General features: G+C 38.1%; 6 protein-coding genes and 1 non-coding gene across 7 annotated transcripts; 5 read left to right on the top strand and 2 right to left on the bottom strand.

Annotated features, from left to right (window-relative positions):
* Nucleotides 1–654: 654 nt before the first annotated feature.
* tV(CAC)1 lies at nucleotides 655–727 on the top strand. Its single transcript has one exon. It is a non-coding gene; the product is annotated as a tRNA-Val (tRNA).
* A 197-nt stretch (nucleotides 728–924) lies between these two features.
* Nucleotides 925–3903, top strand: RAD2 (ssDNA endodeoxyribonuclease RAD2; the record flags this gene model as incomplete). The annotated part of the gene is made up of 1 exon (XM_446331.1): nucleotides 925–3903. One exon carries the CDS (start codon nucleotides 925–927, stop codon nucleotides 3901–3903), a length of 2979 nt encoding a protein of 992 aa, XP_446331.1.
* Nucleotides 3904–4499: 596 nt separating this feature from the next.
* MTM1 (Mtm1p) lies at nucleotides 4500–5624 on the top strand (the record flags this gene model as incomplete). The annotated part of the gene is made up of 1 exon (XM_446330.1): nucleotides 4500–5624. The coding sequence occupies one exon, from the start codon at nucleotides 4500–4502 to the stop codon at nucleotides 5622–5624; it is 1125 nt and encodes a 374-aa protein (XP_446330.1).
* Nucleotides 5625–5828: 204 nt separating this feature from the next.
* Nucleotides 5829–7469, bottom strand: GCN5 (histone acetyltransferase GCN5; the record flags this gene model as incomplete). The annotated part of the gene is made up of 1 exon (XM_446329.1): nucleotides 5829–7469. The coding sequence occupies one exon, from the start codon at nucleotides 7467–7469 to the stop codon at nucleotides 5829–5831; it is 1641 nt and encodes a 546-aa protein (XP_446329.1).
* A 1529-nt stretch (nucleotides 7470–8998) lies between these two features.
* ENO1 (phosphopyruvate hydratase ENO1) lies at nucleotides 8999–10315 on the top strand (the record flags this gene model as incomplete). Its single annotated transcript, XM_446328.1, has 1 exon — nucleotides 8999–10315. The coding sequence occupies one exon, from the start codon at nucleotides 8999–9001 to the stop codon at nucleotides 10313–10315; it is 1317 nt and encodes a 438-aa protein (XP_446328.1).
* Nucleotides 10316–10788: 473 nt separating this feature from the next.
* On the bottom strand, nucleotides 10789–12222 carry COQ6 (putative N,N-dimethylaniline monooxygenase COQ6; the record flags this gene model as incomplete). Its single annotated transcript, XM_446327.1, has 1 exon — nucleotides 10789–12222. The coding sequence occupies one exon, from the start codon at nucleotides 12220–12222 to the stop codon at nucleotides 10789–10791; it is 1434 nt and encodes a 477-aa protein (XP_446327.1).
* A 4562-nt stretch (nucleotides 12223–16784) lies between these two features.
* On the top strand, nucleotides 16785–18821 carry RIE1 (Rie1p; the record flags this gene model as incomplete). Its single annotated transcript, XM_446326.1, has 1 exon — nucleotides 16785–18821. The coding sequence occupies one exon, from the start codon at nucleotides 16785–16787 to the stop codon at nucleotides 18819–18821; it is 2037 nt and encodes a 678-aa protein (XP_446326.1).
* Nucleotides 18822–19055: the final 234 nt, after the last annotated feature.

The raw sequence follows: 19055 nt of genomic DNA, 5'->3' as shown, positions 1-19055 counted from the left end.
AGTCATCTTCTACAAGTCAAACATCAAAAATACATAAAGACAACAGAAAGGCACGTACAAATATGCGAAAACGTCCAAATTGATTCCTTCGAAGTATGTGTTATCATACATCATTGGGACAACCAAGTATGACCAAACGAGCAAGTCTCTGTCAAGCTACTATATGATTTTCAGAGGAATAAAAAATTAGGAGGCTTGTTGCAAAATCCCTTACCGCATTTACTGAGTGAATATAAATACTCTTAAATACTTCACGCTCAGCGCCTTTCTCCTATTTTAATTTCTCTTCTTAATGCTTGTTTTTTTTGAAATGATACCATTTGTACAGTGTTATATCTATAATTATTCACTGAGCAATCAATTGAATGAAGTTTTGCTAGTATTATACCAATCAGCGACTCAAAAGTTACCGCGATTATTCACTTTATTTACAACCTCTGTCTATTATTCGCTTAATCGGACTGTAAAAAAATTTGATTGTATATGTGTCATATGTGTTTTCAAATGAAATTCAAGCAGTTCGTGTTTGTTTATTGTACTATCTTGTAGCTTAGCATATTATTATATTGTGTAAACATCTCTTCTCCAAAAATTTTCTAAAACTTGTACACTCATTGCCGGACAACTTTTTGCGATATAATAAGGAGTTAACTTGTTCCAATGGTGTAGTGGCTATCACGTTGCCTTCACACGGCAAAGGTCCCGAGTTCGAACCTCGGTTGGAACATCCAAACTTCTTATTTTTTTGGGAATTTAACCACAATTTCGTCTATAGTTACATGTTTGGATATTGGGTTTCCTTAAAATTGTACAGCTCATCGCCAATTTATTCATAAAGCTTATGTTCTTTAGATATAATATCGATTACAAATTACTACAATATATCAAAAATAAAATTGCATCCTTAAAATCGAATGGTTTACTATGGGTGTTCATTCGTTTTGGGATATAGTTGGCCCGACAGCGAAGCCAGTCCGTTTGGAATCTCTCCATGATAGGAGGATGGCTGTTGATGCCTCTATTTGGATATATCAGTTTCTAAAAGCTGTTAGAGATAAAGAAGGTAATGCAATCAAATCAGCACATATTACAGGTTTTTTTAGGCGTGTTTGTAAACTGCTTTATTTTGGTATTAAACCTGTTTTTGTATTTGATGGTGGAGTACCAGTATTGAAAAGGAAGACAATTCAAAAGAGAAAAGAAAGGAGAGAAGGCAAGCGTGACAATGCAACGAATACTGCCAAGAAAATTTTAGCTAAACAGTTACAGACGTTGAAAGATAATGGTGCCGCAAATGAACAATTGCAAAGTAATGCCTCTAATGGCACGGCTAATGGCAATACCTCTAAAGTATTCACACCTTTCGATGAATGGGATTTACCGGATATCCCTGGTTTTCGATATAGTAGATCTGATGAAAGGGTTAATGCTGCGGATGATTTTGAAAAATTGATAAATTCGATAGATACAGATGTTATTGATGATATTGACCTCGATTCGATTAATCCTGCCTCAAAAGAGTTTGAAGAACTGCCGAAAACAACACAGTTTATGATATTATCTACTTTAAGATTAAGATCTAGATTAAGAATGGGATATTCCAAAGAACAATTAGAAAATATATTTCCAAATAGCATGGATTTCTCAAAATTCCAAATAGATATGCTTAAGAGAAGAAACTTTTTCACACAGAAGTTGATAAATGTAACTGGAATGAATGATGGAGGTGCGTCAAAGTTAGAGGATGAAGACAGCAATGGTGGTAGCAGACTATCAAGCACAAAGGACAAGGAATATAAATTAGTTAAGACCGAAAATGGCTGGTCCTTAGGTTTTGGCGATGTCGATGGCTCGGAAGCTAATAAAGCAATTCTTTTAGATGATCCAGAACATTCTGTTGCCATAAAAATGGAAAAGGATATGGGTAATAACTTGGGCTCCTCTTTTGGTGCAGAAGATGAGGATGGCGAAGAAGAATTTGATTGGGAAGACGTTGATTTAAAACCAGCTCCCCAAAGGAAGGTAGAAGACTACTCATTAAAAGCTGCACGGAAACTAACTACAGGGGCAGGTTCCGAAATAAAAAGGGCTGCAGTGCAGTCCTTCTTAGATACCCGACCATCTGATATTTCTCCCAGAAAAAGGAAAGCCCAAGAACAGATAATGAAACCGATTCATATAGAGGAAGATACAACTCCAGATCTTCAAAATGAGAATGTTGCTGAAGTACTTTCAACTGATGATTCCGAAGGTGAGTATGAGCAGCAGATGAAAGAAATAGAATTAATGGAAAATTTCAAAAAGAAACGCAACTTAAAAGAACAGCTTAATGATTCTGCTACGAATGAAAGTATAATGAGAGTTGACAACAACTATAAAGTCAACGAACAACCCATAATTAGGGGTGATCGTACAAACCAGCCGGTATTAACTGAATCTGAACAGAATCTTCGATTCATTGTAAATAAAATACCTACCTTAGATGGAGGAGGGTCTCTGTTATTTGGTCCAAATGTCGAAAAGCCGGTGATAGATGATATTGATGGCGTTCAAAAGGTTTTGCCAGCAGAAGAGGGAGAAAAGAGAGATCGAGAGGTACCTGAGATTCCTTCTTGGTTTACTAATGACAGTTTTATTGAAAAGTCAAACCCCTATACTGCGAATCAATTTGTTAATGATATTGACTTAAAGCCTAATGCAGATGAGATAAGCAAGTCTCCAAGAAAAGAAGAATATCAACTCTTATCTGGATTGGCAGCTACAGATGCAATTAATGAACTGAGCAGTACTAGAGCTCCTAACGATGTCGTTGAAGTTGGCGCCTTTCAGTCTTTTAAAACTCCATCACAGAAGGCCGAAACTGCTCAAAAAAGCAGCTCTGATGAAGAAGATTATGACGATGAGCAAGTGAGAAAACCTGAAGTCTTTGATTATAATTTCTCTGAAGAGGAAGAAGAGGAGCTAGCCGAAAATTTGAGAAGAGAAGAGGAAGACTTCAGAGAATTTCGGGTCACCGCTTTAAATAATAAGGATGTATCCCAGAATGCCTTCATTGAGGATGAGATATACGCTCAACAGGTGAAGGACAAGAGGGATGCTGACGAAGTTACGATGGATATGATTAAAGATGTCCAGGAGCTTCTTGCAAGGTTTGGGATACCTTATATAACTGCACCTATGGAAGCGGAAGCACAATGTGCAGAACTAGTAAACTTGAAACTAGTGGATGGTATCATTACCGATGATAGTGATGTGTTTCTATTTGGTGGTAAAAAAGTTTATAAGAATATGTTTCAAGAGAAGAACTATGTTGAGTATTATGATTCTGAAGATATATATCAAGGATTAGGACTGACCCGTGAAACAATGATTGAGCTGGCTCAATTGCTGGGCAGTGATTACACCACTGGTATAAAGGGCATGGGGCCAGTATCTAGTATGGAGATATTGGCGGAGTTTGGTGATCTCAAAAATTTTAAGAGATGGTACAACGAGGGGCAATTTGACAAAAAGAAGCAAGAAGGTGAGGATAAATTTAGAAGGGATTTGAGAAAGAAGCTTGTGAAGAACGATATTATCCTTGATGATGACTTTCCAAGTGTCTTTGTGGCTGACTCATACTTGAACCCCGAAGTAGACCATGATAAGACTCCTTTTACGTGGGCAAACCCAGACTTAGACATGCTAAGACAATTTTTATATAGCTACCTGGGCTGGCCCCAGGAGAAATCGGATGAAGTGTTAATACCGTTGATCCGTGATATTAATGCGAGAAAGAAAGCACCTAAGCAATCCACGCTAACCGATTTCTTCCCTAGAGAGTACCTCGATCACAAGAAACTCAACCTCGGTAAGAGAATCACCACAGCGACGGGAAAGCTAAAGCAAAGGAGGCTGAAATAAGTAGGTCAGATACGATATATATAAAGTTAAAACATAATATCATATTACTTTGTGTGCAGCCATCATCACATGATAGTTGATGTCGTCCATACTAACAGGGACGGTGATGGCCGGGGTGCATTACCAGAAAGCACCTCTGCATGTTGCTGTCACTTCTCATCGATGGCCAAAGGCCGATTACTAAGAAGTTCTGGAAGTCTCAGTACCCCCAGATTTTCTAGGTTTTATCAGTTATTACAATTCACGTAATAGCGATGAGGTGTGAGCATTATTGATCATTTTGTCAAAATAATTAGACTCATCGAGCAAGTATAATAGACGGACATTTGTAGGAGGATACTAATGTGGATATAACTGTCAAAGTGGTATTGCGATTGATACTCTTTGGGTGTCAGTTTTTCTAGTCAAGTGAACCTCCTTTTTGCCTCTTATATAGAGAGTATTGGGTAGATCAATAACGGACGGAGCTAAGTTATTTTACGGAAACACTTTTCTCTTTTGGTAGCTTCTAATATACAGATAGCGTTGATTCAGATTGAAGAATACCGTCTCCTGGTTACCTGGTTTGAACATATAAGTTATATTGAAACTTACTGATGACAGACAGACCTCCAGCGACTCTGACCATCCAGGAACGGATGATGAGTGCTACTGTGGGCTCACTGTTGACATCTGTGATACTAACGCCGATGGATGTGGTACGTATACGGCTTCAGCAGCAGCAGATGTTAGCGGATTGCGGGTGTGCTGATATTTCGGAGCTCGATGATAGCAAAGTCAGAAAGAGAATTAGTGAAGGAGGTGTACGAAGGAACACTCTGGAGCAGCTACGACAGTCTAAAGTGGTTAATAGAATTGACACTGTACCTAAGATATTCTGGGAGAGTACATGTTTTCAAAATTTGAACTGCAGAAACCAGAAGTTTAATGGGACTTTAGAGGCTTTTGAGAAAATAGCAAAATTTGAAGGTGTAACTACATTGTGGAGAGGTATATCAATTACTTTACTTATGGCAATTCCCGCAAATGTGGTATACTTTACTGGTTATGAGTATGTAAGAGATAGATCTCCATTGAATGGCTTGTATCCGACTATCAATCCATTAATTTGCGGAGCTTTTGCCAGAACTCTTGCCGCCACTTCGGTAGCTCCATTAGAACTTATTAAGACGAAACTTCAAAGCATCCCTAGCTCTTCGATGAAAAATGGTTCAGTAATAATGTACAGGGATTTGTTCAACGAGATTAAAAGTGAGATTGCCATGCGTGGTGTAGCACAAACTATGTTTAAGGGTCTAGAGATTACCTTATGGAGAGATGTGCCATTCAGTGCTATTTACTGGGCTTCTTATGAATTCTACAAAACGAAAGTAGCCTATTTGTCTCCATCAACATTTGATAAAAACAGTTCAAATTGGTTCCATTTTACTAATAGCTTCCTTGGTGGTTTTATTAGTGGCTCTCTCGCAGCTATATGTACACATCCTTTTGATGTGGGTAAAACACGGCAACAAATTAGTCTTGTGACGGATAAGAAATTAGCGAATTCGAATTTGAAGTACGGATCATCAAACACAATGTTTGGATTCCTAAACTATATTCGTAAAACCGAAGGAATTGGGGCATTGTATACCGGACTAGCTCCCAGAGTTGCAAAGATTGCTCCTAGTTGTGCAATCATGATTTCTAGTTATGAATTAACTAAGAGACTTTTCATGTAACTAATAAAAATTTTGTGATAAGATTCTTATACCAACTGGTTTTGTTTTGTATATATATTATGTGTCTATTTACCGTGTTTCTACATACTTAATGATAGAAATTTTGCATTTTTGAAAATGAGAGGATAATAATAATTTCATATATTTCATTAAGGATAATCCTCTAAATATTGTTACAAACTCAGAAGAATAGTACTATTGAATCTAATCGATCAAATGTGAGTATTCAGGTATTTCTTTAACCTTATTATTGAAGAATTTTTCAAGTCTGTTGGCATACTTGTAATATGAAGTGTTCTCACCATTATACAGCCGACAGTTGTTACAAACTAATCTGGCGTCGTAAATAAACTCCTCCATTTTTTCGTATTTGTTGTTTTCCAGCTTTAGTTCCATAGTACTTAAGTCCATTGGTTCTTTAATAAACTCATAATAATCTGGAACCTCTTCTTTATTGACAGGTCTTAAGAATGGCCATGCAGCAGCATGATTTTGCAGTTCCACCAAAATATTCTGAATTGCCGCATAATGAGGGCCCCTCTTTGGTCTTTGAGCCAGCTCGTCCATCTCTGGAGTCCATCCGGCTTCCTTTAAACCTGGTATGGACATCGGATCGATTGGTTTGATATTTTCTATGTCATTAAAGCATTCTAATCCAGGATGAACAACGTGAGATTTCGATATAGTACGTATTTTCCTCCTCAGAGCTGCTTCTTGTAGTAGCAAGATCTTTGCGGCATCCAGATAACGAATTCTTGGGAGCATAGAGCATTGCATTAAGGTACCTCCTTCATAATCCTTGATGTATCCCATCCATACCTTTTTATCTAATGTGATATCTTTTGTGAAACCTTGCTTTTTGAAATAACCGATAGCGTAATTATCGGCGTATGTCAAAAAGTACCTAATATCAGAAGTGTTTCGTACGTAGTCCTTCAAATGGTTCATAAGGTGAGCACCATACCCTCGAACTTGCTCAGTGGAACTGATGGCACAAAATACAATCTCTGCAAATTGCCTTTTATTGAATGGTTTGTACGTAATACCACCCACAACTGTTAGCGGTTTTCGTATCACAGCCATCGATAGATGGCTCCTGTCGTAAACCAGTCTAGCAATATATTCCTTTGGCATCTTTGGTAATTGTTTTTGGAAGATGTTCTTAAGACCAGTCAAGACCATCATATTTTCTCTTGTGTTGTCGTTACTCACCACACGGAACTCAATTTTACCTTCATTCTCTTCTATCACACTTGCTCTTTCCTTAAACTTGTATTCCACGCCATCAAATTCGAATTTAACAAGACCTTTCTTCTCATCATCTACAGGTTCAGTGCTACCCAGTTCTTCAACGTCTTCATCATTTTTATTTTCGTCTTCTTCTTCTTCTTCTTCATTTTCTTGAACTTTCTTCTCTTCAGTTTTGTTATCGCTCTCTTGTTCGTCTTTCTTCTCCTTGGTAATGTCAACTGCTGCTGCTGCATCTTCTTCTTTACTCTCATCAACATCGTCATCATCATCATTTACATCAGTGTGGCTCTTCTCCGTGCCTTCATCATTCGTCTCTGTATCTTTCTCTTTGGCGTCTTTATCCTTTCTATCGTCGTTATCCTCTGCTGCTTCTTGTCCATTCGGTGACACCTCTTCGTCTTCGTCTCTATTGTCTCCTACCACTTTCTTGTCCTTCTTGTCCTGTGATTCATCTTCGTGGTCCTCGGTGGATTGTTCACCTCTCTCTGCAGCAACGTCCGCATGCTTCTTATTCTTGCTCTCAGCCTTATCGACTTTCTGCCGTTTAGACACCTGCTCCACTTCAGGGTGATGCAATCTCCTCCTCGTAACCATATGATTATATTTTTCCTTTGTTGTTTCTTGCTAGTTAAACCCAGTATTTATTTTTTTTTTGTGCTTGCAACTCAAACTGTTCGCCTCGACAAGCCTCTATGAATTAATGACACACTTGCTGCAGTGCTAATCAAAAGCTGAAATGTGTAAACGCTTTTTAACCGCCCATTTCCACAACAGAAAATTAATAAAAAATAGACGCCCAAGATCGAACGAACCGCCTTGGCACTGCCCTTCTATAACACTCAATAGCCCCAAAGATGCGAAACTCGAAAACTGCCGAGAGAAGCCGACTCTCCGCCAAAGAAAACTCGCAAAATTGGTGAACAAAGAGGAGGAGGCCGGGTAAAACATTGTGTAATGGATTACGGTTCAAGTCATATGATGTTACGTGTAATATGTTATAATAACTTACGACTTTTATAAATGTGATCAAGTACGTATATTGAGATATTACTCGGATTTCGCAATTTTCATCTTTCTCTCTGTGGGTCTGTGGGGGGGCCATATGGAGCTATAAGGGTAATAAAAGATTGCAACTTGAGTACTTCACTCACATCGCAATCCTCTATCATTACTTGTGTGTTACTTGTCTTAAGAAGAAGTAGCAAATAAGTGTTTCCTTTGTGCCGCATGGACCACCACTCACCACCACTAATGCGTTTCGAAATCATGGGAAGCCCAAAGGTATAACAGTATCACACGTTAGTGTTGTTCGGGTGTTTGGGATTCCACTAAATTGATATTGAGCAATATAATATGCACCCTATGAACTTGATGCGATATGACTGCAGGAACTGAATTACATAGCTAGCTATCAATTTATGGGAAGCTCGTTATCCACAACTGCTTATCGCACCGTCTTCTTAGGTCCCCTAAACTAGACATTCTCTTACTGCAATACCTTCTAACCCTCACCCCCACACTCACACACAGAAACATACGTAAACCCTGTTCCCTTAATTTTTCGTTTGTATGAAATTATGCAAGAAAATACGTAATTGGACTTTCTTTTAGACACATTTTTGAAGATAACAGGGAATATTGATTCGATTAGTACCTCATTTATTCATGAAAACCAATGTATAATATCCGTTTGCACAGTGGGAGGTTAACGATTGTATTGCAGCTTTGTCTTTTATTCAACAGGTTCCTGAGATAACCGTTTTTTAAATGGGTTGCATGTTGCCTGACCCACCCCTGTGATGTTTTCAACCATTGTAGTCAGAGTCCAATTATAGGTTATGATTACTGTGATAATGAAAATACCGCAAATTTTATAATTAGATATGTAATACAAGGCAACTTCTCAATGGTTATCCCTATCCAAAAACCACGTATTGGAAAAAGGTATATAAAGGGCCTTTACTTTCTTGTCAAAGTAGCATGAGTAATCCCTCTTTTTATGCTACAAGAAATCAACCACTAATTCTAATTTTGGAATTATATATAATATATCAGTTGTGTTAGAAATACTCGATTGAAATTTACAAATATTAGATCAAACAAAAAAAGAATACTACTAAGAAATGTCAGTCACTAAAGTCCACGCCAGAACAGTCTATGACTCCAGAGGTAACCCTACAGTTGAAGTAGAGGTCTACACCAAGGACGGTATGTTCAGGGCTATTGTCCCATCCGGTGCCTCAACGGGTTCTCATGAAGCCCTCGAGCTTCGTGACGGTGACAAGTCCAAGTGGGAAGGTAAAGGTGTCACCAAGGCTGTCTCCAATGTCAACGATATCATTGGACCAAAGCTGATTGAATCCAAGCTGGATGTCAAGGACCAAAAAGCCATCGATGAGTTCATGATCAAGCTTGACGGTACAAAGAACAAGAGTAAGTTGGGTGCCAACGCAATCTTGGGTGTTTCTTTGGCTGTCGCTAGGGCCGGTGCCGCTGCCAAAGGGGTGCCACTGTACCAACACATCGCTGAGTTGGCGGACATGAAGAAAGAACCATACGTCATTCCTTGTCCTTTCTTCAACGTCTTGAACGGTGGTGTCCATGCTGGTGGTAACCTGGCTTTGCAAGAATTTTTAATTGCTCCTGTTGGCGCTGAGTCCTTCCATGAGGCTTTGAGACTAGGTTCCGAAGTCTACCACAAGTTGAAGGCCTTGGCTAAGAAGAGAATCGGCTCTTCTGCTGGCAATGTCGGTGATGAGGGTGGTATCGCCCCATCTCTATCTACTCCATTCGAAGCTTTGGATTTGATCTACGACGCTATCAAAGAAGCTGGTCACGAAGGTAAGGTGAAGATTGCCATGGACCCCGCTTCTTCGGAATTTTTCCAAGGTGACAAGTATGACTTGGACTTTAAGAACCCACATCCAGATGCTAAGAACAAGTTGTCAGGTGCTCAACTCGGTGACTACTACAAGACCATTTTGGAAAAATATCCAATTGTGTCTTTGGAAGATCCATTTGCTGAAGACGACTGGGAGGCTTGGACTAACTTCTTCCCTAAGGCAGGTGTTCAAATCATCGCTGATGACTTAACTGTCACCAACCCTGAAAGAATCCAAACTGCCATTGACAAGAAGACTGCTGACTGTTTGTTGTTGAAGGTTAACCAAATTGGTTCTTTGACAGAATCAATTAACTCTGCTAAGCTGGCTTACGGTGCCGGCTGGGGTGTCCAGGTTTCCCATAGATCTGGTGAAACTGAAGACACTTTCATTGCTGATCTTGTTGTTGGTTTGAGAACTGGTCAAATTAAATCTGGTTCTCTGGCTAGATCAGAAAGATTGGCAAAGTGGAACCAAATTTTGAGAATTGAAGAGGAATTGGGTGCTTCAAACACAATTTTTGCAGGTGCCAAATTCCATAAGGGACAATTGTTGTAAACGGATAACATGTCCAATTTGGAATGATTTTATATCTGTCGGATAAGGTTCTCTGTTGGAGAGCCTTAATATTTACCTTTGCTATAAATAAGTCTGTTGCTCGTTTTGCTTTTGACTAGTAAGTGAGCATCAACAGTTCTGTTTAAGTTTAGATTTAAAGATTAATAAATACTGCGGCGTGCACGGAGCGTCGCTTTTTTTTCACGAAGTATTTTGTGTGTTTGAATTTCATGTTTTGTTTCCATGAATGTAATTAAGAGCAAATATACAAAATGAATAAAAGTTAGATAAATAATTCGTTGTTTGTAATTGACTATTAGTACCGTCAATAACTAGTAATTGGGAAATCCAAGGAACGTAAAAAGGAAACGATTCATTATATTAAAGATCAAATAAATAACTATATAAGAGATTGATGGATTAATCAATAGGTCCTACTGGATAGATAAAATTCTTTATGTTCGTTACATCTATCAAAATTCAGTGTCGGCAGTCAGAGTCTTCACAATCCAGTTCTTCACAGGTGGGAAGTTATTGGTTAAATCGAGGCCAAGACTTCTTAATGCTACTACAGGTGCTGAATCAGTGTGGTAAAGTTTGTATAGTTTATCGGCCATATTTAGTAGCACATGGTTAGTAGCGTAACGCTCAGCCCAGAATGGTTCCAGGCTCAATAGAGCACCAATATCTTGACCTCTTTGTGTAGCTTTCTCTAAGGCGTCAACAAGAGCTTCGACATCACCTTGACCCATGTTCAAACCTTGGCCAGCTAGTGGGTGAGTGGTATGAGCTGCATCACCTACCAAAGCCACCCTATGCGAACAGTAGTTGTCAGCATGCGTCATCTTCAGTGGGAACCTGGCCCTAGTGTCACCCTTTATGTCAATAACCTGGGGTGGGTAGAGTTCGTCTATCATAGTTTCATCGCTTAGTTTTGAAAATTCTTGGTCCATTCTGAATTTAACATCCTCAATGAGTTCATTTGTTGAAATCTTTCCGGCTTCCAACTCATCAAAATAATATTGTAAGTCGGTGTTGTCAAGAACAAAAGCGGCATTGACCAAGGAGGCAAATGCCTTTGGATCCAATGTCAATAGCAACTTTGAAATTCTTTCAGTTGTAGTCCACACAAGAGTTGCATTTTCACCTGGTAATGGTAAATGAGCGATTGGACCATCTGGTAGAAATCTTTGCCAGCCCCTTAGCTTATATGTGTCGTATTGTAGTTTCATTGTAGCAACAACACCAAAAGTACCATAGAACCACCCACGAGTTTCAATATTTGCAAATTTTCTTACTGGTGATTGGAATCCGTCAGCACCGACTAGTAATCTGGTTTTGTAAACATCACCATTATCAAGAGTAACTAATGGCCATGAAGTTGGGTCTTTAGGATCGGTGTTTTCAATCTTAGTGACTTTAGATTTTTCCACAAGCTTAAATCCATCAAGTACTTCATCATACTGCGATAATTTCTTGAGTAAACTTGATTGGATGTTCAAGATTTCAATCATTTCCAACATAGAGGGCTTTTCCAAATCGAGCAAAGACTTGGTGACACCATCGGTGACATATAAACCATCATAAGGTTGGATTCTGTCCCTTAGTAAGAAATCACCAGCACCAGCCCTTTCGGCAATGAAATGCAGAGACTTTGGAGTTATACTAACGACTCTATTGGTGAAATGCTCTGGTGGTTGGTCGTGAAATTCCCCAACTTTCTTCAAATCCCCAGCGTCTACTAACGTAGTTGAAAGACCGGCTAAAGTTGGAGAATTCTTGATTGCTGCAGCAAGCGTAAGACCAGCAGGACCACCACCTACAATGAGGACATCGGTCAATTTGGGGGTTGAGTTTTTAGCTATGGTAGCTAAGTACCTGACAGAACTCAATTGCATCTTCAACATTACCAATTTCCCTCACTGGTTAAGATACCTTATGGTGAGTCAGATGTGTATTACAACTAGAATAATAGAATGGCTAATTGATGACAATTGCAGTCAGATAAGAACAAACATTAGTCCTCTTAAGGGTTTGGAATGATTAGTTTTCCATTATCGATGAGGGAACGGAGAGAGCGACTCTTCTCATTCGAGGCAGCTCGTACCTTGTAATGTGCTCGTTTGCTTCCCTTCCAATTCTCCTAACGGGATTGAAGTAGTAGAGGAAAAGGAATCATATCGAGCCGAAAGTAAAAAATGAAAAAAAATAGAAGAGTCACGTGAGATAATAGATAAGTACTCAATAAAAGATATGATAATGGAATGGTATAGGATAATGGAAAGATACAAGTTCATTCTTGAAAAAAATGGTCTCATCCATTAGATCTAGATGATTTGGATACAAGCAAGGGCTCATTCAATCGGTGAGGCAATTTCTTTTTCCGGTTGCTTACTTATGAAACATGAGTAAAACTTATGGAAGACGTTGGAATTGTCTTGTATTGGTCAAAACCTGTTATCAATGACAAAAAGCGGCTGTGTAAAAAAACGGATATAGCTTTCTCAAGAAGAGCAACAAATATGGAATAGCATTTTGAGTCTTGCCAATAGGGACAAAAGTCAAGATTAGCTTACTATTCTCTTGATTTTGTAAGTATTACATAAAAAAGAAAGCAGATCACATTATGACCATTAATTTGTTTTTTTTTATCGCTATTATCATTACTATTACTATTACAATAATTATTAATTCCATCACTATTAATGTCATTATTACTAGCAAGAGTGGGATCTTGTAAACCTAGAAGATGGCAGAGATAGCATGAATGCTAAAAAGAAAAAAATGTTGAGCAACTAAATTCCTGATACTATCAACCTCACGGTCAAAAAATATGAACAAAAATGTCTCAAGGGGTCAAATTTGCATTGCATCAGTCAAGAAAAGGCATGCAGCTATCCAATTTCCCCTGGTATAAACGTGGTATACGCTCTTCGTCAGTGATATTCCAAAATTTCCATTATGGTACAAGTAGACATGCAGTAGTTGGCAAACTATTCTAACGCTCTTCTAAAGTACAAAAAGTATCTTAAGGTCACAGTTACGACAAATATTCGGCTACCATCAATTTTGCGATATTTTTTTTTTTTCACTTTAACAATAGCACTACTACTTTGCCAAATAGTGGGACAAGAAAATAACACATATATTCTGTGATTCACAAACGACTCTCATTGCGAGGGTCCTCTATACAATAACCACTATATCCATCCAGCAATGCAATCCCAATGCCGGATGGAGACTTGATGTAGTTGGACTAGTATTTCAAGAAAAAACTGTTGTAGTAAAATGTCGCAAATGCTGGTAGCTACTCCACTGTAAGAAGCTTTTCTTTTCTAAAGCACAAAACGGCACCTTTATTTGCAGAATCTATCGTACACTATAGTTGCTCTGAGTATTTCAACTTCAGCTACTACATTCTGAGATAAACAGTCCAAATCTATTTTTAGACTGGAGCAAGATACATCAAAGGCTATATTGTTAGAATCCATTCACCGTAGATCCCCTTTTTTTTCTACCCTCATTTTTCGAGACTAGTTCCATGCAAAGCTATCTAGAAGATGCGCCAGGCTCATGATATGCCTTCATTTGCAATACTCGTTGTACTTGAAGTTTATCAGGCAGCATTCGATATCCAAGTCTTGCTACACCACCCGTATTTGCAACCAGTTCATCGCTTGGGAACGAATAGGTTCTAGCCAGTCCACTTGGTCCTTTTGGTCCACTTGGTCCACTTGGTCCACTTGGTCTACTGTTGATCCTAATCGGGTCCATCACGTCCTCTAAATGATTGCCTCCAGCGGCCTCTCAGCCCAAACCTCTTTTCCTGTTTTAATATCCGTTGCGTTAATCATCTAGCCTCTTAGTTTGAAGTCTCCGTCCGTTTCTTCGGAAGGCCTCTCGAAAAAGAAGAAAAGTTGATCTTCCAATTTGGACTCGAATAAGCTCAGCAAAAGCAAATTGCCTGTTCCCGGTCCACTACTCAGAAACGTACGTACAACATGTTATATGTAATCCTCAAAGTCCACGTTCATGCTGCACAAACAAGAGACCTGATTAGTTCCTTCTCTGCATTGCGTTCACTGCGTCCATTTTTCTCTCACTCTCAGCACCTGCAATAGCAGATGCACACCACACTCGCTGTGCCATTATTAGGAGAACAGCTCTACAGAAGAAGCACAGCCACTGTGGAGAAGATCATGGCAGGGGGGGGGAGGGAAGAAGCGGAAAAACGAAGGAGCAGGGAAGGATTTATGTTGTGCGGGAACAGATTACCTCAGACATAACTGGTTATCTAAGAAGCAGTGGCTGTACTGACTGTTGTGGGGACTTCATCCCTAAAATTGCTCTTCTGTGATAGCGTAAGAAGCTGTACGGGATTTTCATTGCAGACGGTGAATTGCGCTGAGTGGAGATGCAATTCAGATCGAGATGCGCGTGAAATCTTGCGTTGGCTGTTCTTCCATCACTATGGAGCGAAGGAGAAAGGATAAAGCAAAGTGCCGTATTCTTCATTGTGTGAATGACAGCTCAACGAATAATCCTTCTAGTGCATTAATTCCTTGCATTTGGTGTTGTGCTGTGTTCAGTTTATCCTTTTTGCGTTTTGAGGCAAGGAGAAAGACTACTCTTTTGTATATCTTTGGACATATTGCCAAAAATATATCAGGCTTACGACATGTACTTTACGGTAGCAGCGATTTGCAGTTTTCTAGCCATTGGCTGTCAATTTATCTATACAAAGTAAATTCTTGGAAGAATAAGAAAGGGGACAGAATTGCATAGATAACAAGGAAAAAATGAAAACAAAAGATGAACTGCATAGTGTTAGAGGGCAACCTTCCATCCTCAGGCTGTTCATGGCTGTTTTCAGATGTGATAACTTGTTACAAAACACCCACGCAAGATTGAGTGGAACTACCTTGCTCTATCTATGGCTTCGGTAAAAGTGTCTTCAAATAGCGGAGACGATTAAGCATTGTAGTTTAGCTTTCCTGTTCGAACTTTTCTTTAGGGATCACGCCCTTTTTCTTTTGTTCCCTGAGTGCTCCATTGCTTCTATGATCAGTGTAAAAGTGTAAAAGTAAGAAAGTCCAGAGCTTCAACGAACGTGGAAACAGCAGCAAAATGGAACAAAAAACCCAAAATTGATGGGTACTTCTTTTCGGAAAAAATAGGTCTGCCCAGATTCTACTGATTGCAGTCATTTTTGTATAAAGAAAAAAAAAACCCAGGTACTCAGTATTTAGTATTCGGAAATATTGATTTGCACGTCAATCGTTTATACGCTCTTTCTAAAAGTAGAAATTGTGACAACAAGTTTTGAAGCGAAAGTATGGGTTTTACAAGTTCCATTTATGAACCATCTGAAATTTCGGAATTAACATCTTGTATCCTAACCAATTTTCTCCGATGGAGTCAGAGAAAGAATGCTTCTGTAAGACAAACACAGTTATTAAAGGGATGAGGAAGGGAGTCACTGTAAGAATAAACTAGTAATCGGCTGATCTTAACGGGAACGTCTTGTGTTAAGGACATTAATGGGCTTCTTTTTTCCCTATTTTTCCTTTACTATAGATATATCGTAGTAGTAAGATATTGTGAACAGCAATTACTTCTATTCGAGCCAGATTGAATTTGTGCTGTGTGCCCTTTTTGGAAGAACACAAACTCGTTTACTAGTTCTCTCACTTCCCCCAAATTTCTCTCTGCATAACCCTCAATTCTGTATATTTCCTATTCAATGAGACTGACGCTACGGAAAAACTCAAAAAAAGCACACGCAACTTAGTCCACCAAAGAAACATTCACAACAAATTAAAAATATTAATGTTAATTTGGACTGACTACAATAGCAAACAAATGATTACAATATCAACCTTTACTTGTACTATATTTTCTTAAGTGAAACGTCTGTAAAATTAACAAAGTGTAAAATGATTCGAACGCTCTTATCAATGACAAACAAGTTGTACAGATGCAATAGTTTTTTTATTGTTCAACACTGTCCAATAACTGCTAGTATGTTTGCTCTCTTTCAATGGCTTCGATCTATTGCCAGTTACATCTTATCAACAGAAATTAAGATACCTGCTTTGGTTGCTAAAAAACATTATGCTTTTGGACATTTGCTTTATTCCCATTTTTTTATTTCATAAATCTTCCGATATACAATAGTATTTAAATGAAGTGCTAACACCATAGGAACAGATTTCTATACTATTATAAAAGAGAAGTTTCGGAACAGTTTTAAAGTTTGAATATAACAATCTCAAAGATCCCTTTTTGCATTGGCTATTAAATCAAAAAATATACTATCACGCTTTTGTTGTCAATTCTAAGGTATGATTACATTGCTTTAAATCATAATATCTAAGAAGAATAAGAAAACCATTAGCGCACATATAGTTTGAAACTTTTCTATACATTTTTTTTGCTTTACTATCGAATATTTGAAATATACTTTACAATGGCAGGAAATCCACATATCGAAAATATAGCTAATACTAATCAGTTAACTATAAGACTTAAACCAACCAATGAAGAGCTTAATGCCGCTTTGAATAATTGTGCAACCGATCACAAAGGACTAATTGTTCCACAAGAAAGAATAGAACCTTATGAATCACTTAACGAAACAAAGAGAGCGGAATACTTATCGCTTAAAAATATTAATAATGAACAAAATAAACTAGTTGCATCTGGCAATGCAGATACTGAAGAGATTGAAAGTTACGAAAGAGTTATTCAGTTTCAATTCAAGCATATGCCAAACTTAAAAAACTGTCTAAAGAAGGTCAAAGCAATACTCAAAGAAGAATTTGAAAAAGGTGCGCTTGCATATTGGTCAATTAGCCTTAATACCCATGCGCTAACACATCCTGGAAACCTATTCATTGGCGGCATACCAAAGAACATGTCGTTGAACACACTCATGGAAACGTTTGATAAGTTTGGCACAATTTCCTCTTTGAAGATATTATTTGATAACAAGAATGTGGGAATTGGATTTTTATCATTCATGCTGGGATCTGAAGCAGCGGAATGCATACGATGTATGAATGGTACAAAGATTAGAAGTGACAATGGCGATGAAGGAACACTGTTTATCAATTATCACATAGAAAGAAAGGAGCGTGAACGTCTGTTCTTGTCACACGAGTCATCTGACTCATCTGCGTCTTCTCTATCTGTGCGTAATATGAGAGTAAACACTCATCATAGAGGCAAACATAACTCACCTGAGTTAAATAGCTGGTCGACAAATAATTCAAGCGACGATCTAACTATTAATAATTGTGTATTCATTGGCAATCTTCCTACAGACATACAAAATGAAGGTGAGTTCATAGACGATTTGACAGAGGCATTTCCTTCAGTTACTGTCATATCTTATTATTTTCCTTATGACCATTCATTGAACCAGTATAAAGGATATGGCTTTATTAAGCTCCAAAATAACGACCAAGCAAGAAGGATAATTCACGAAATAAGTACGGACTGCTTTGAGTTTTGTGGTAATCATATCATTGCAAATAAAGCATCAAATAAAGATAACAAAACAACATCCCATTTTACCTTGTACACTAAGACAACTGAAACAAATCCAAAAACAAGAAATAATTATCTCGAACAAACATCTCCATATGCTGGTGGAATCAACACCTTTCCGCCTTCAATGAATAATTATACCTTTGGCTATGATCTTTACCCTCCTATAAAAAGAGGTTCGCACAATCTTCCTTATATATATGGATTACCTGTTCCACTAGAAGGGCAGCAAGAATCGAACATTTATGTCAAACACGTACCGCTTGATTGGTCCGACAAAGACTTATTTAATTTTTACCGACCTTTTGGAAACATAATTAGCTGCAAAATTATAACTGTTGGTGGCAGTTCAAGAGAGGAGAAGAGTACCAACAGCAGTGACGAAGACTTACCTTTTGGAATATCCAGGGGATATGGCTTTGTTTATTTTGCTAATCCATTAGATGCTGCCTATGCTATTTTATCAACCGATGGGTATTATCTCGAGGGAGCAATTCAAAAACTATCAGTCTCGTACGCACAAAAGAAGAAAAAGGATGGCCAAAGCCTACTTGATGAGTCGTTATCAAATGAATCATCAGATCAAATAGATAATTCAGAAAAAACTAATGAAAAAGAGAAGAGAAACCATAGCTCAGCCAAATTCGGTCAGCAGCAATACAACAAAAAATTTATGAACGCATTAATGAGCAATTTCTACCATAGAAATTATGTCGGGAAGCCATCATATAATCTAGTTCCTTCACAGGCCATGGGATCTCCAGGTATGAGCTCAGGAATGATTAGTTCTTCCAGGGGAAATATGGGACTTATGACACCGCAATTAATACCGGCTGCACCAATAGATATGTACTCCACTAACTCCCAACCTAGGATACTACCAAACGCCAACTGGTTTGCGTATCCAATTTACCCTCAATGCCCTGTACCACTACCAATGGACAACCTAGTTTAAATGTAACCTAGTACAAAATAATAGTTTACAGTAGTATTTGCAATCCGAACGTTATCTTAAGTACTACTTTTGTATTTTTATATCTGATTTTAAGCGCATATTCAACTATAACTTTTTTTTTCACTATTGTTAATAATATTTTCGTATGCTCCAGAGTTTCCGAATTGTTCACCAAGCAGAAATTAATAATAGAAAATATTTGAATTTGTTAAAGAAAGTTTAAATTAAAAAGAA

Source organism: Nakaseomyces glabratus, chromosome F, assembly GCF_010111755.1.
Source record: "Nakaseomyces glabratus chromosome F, complete sequence".
Lineage (NCBI taxonomy): Eukaryota > Fungi > Ascomycota > Saccharomycetes > Saccharomycetales > Saccharomycetaceae > Nakaseomyces > Nakaseomyces glabratus.
This window is presented reverse-complemented; position numbering and strand designations above follow the sequence as displayed.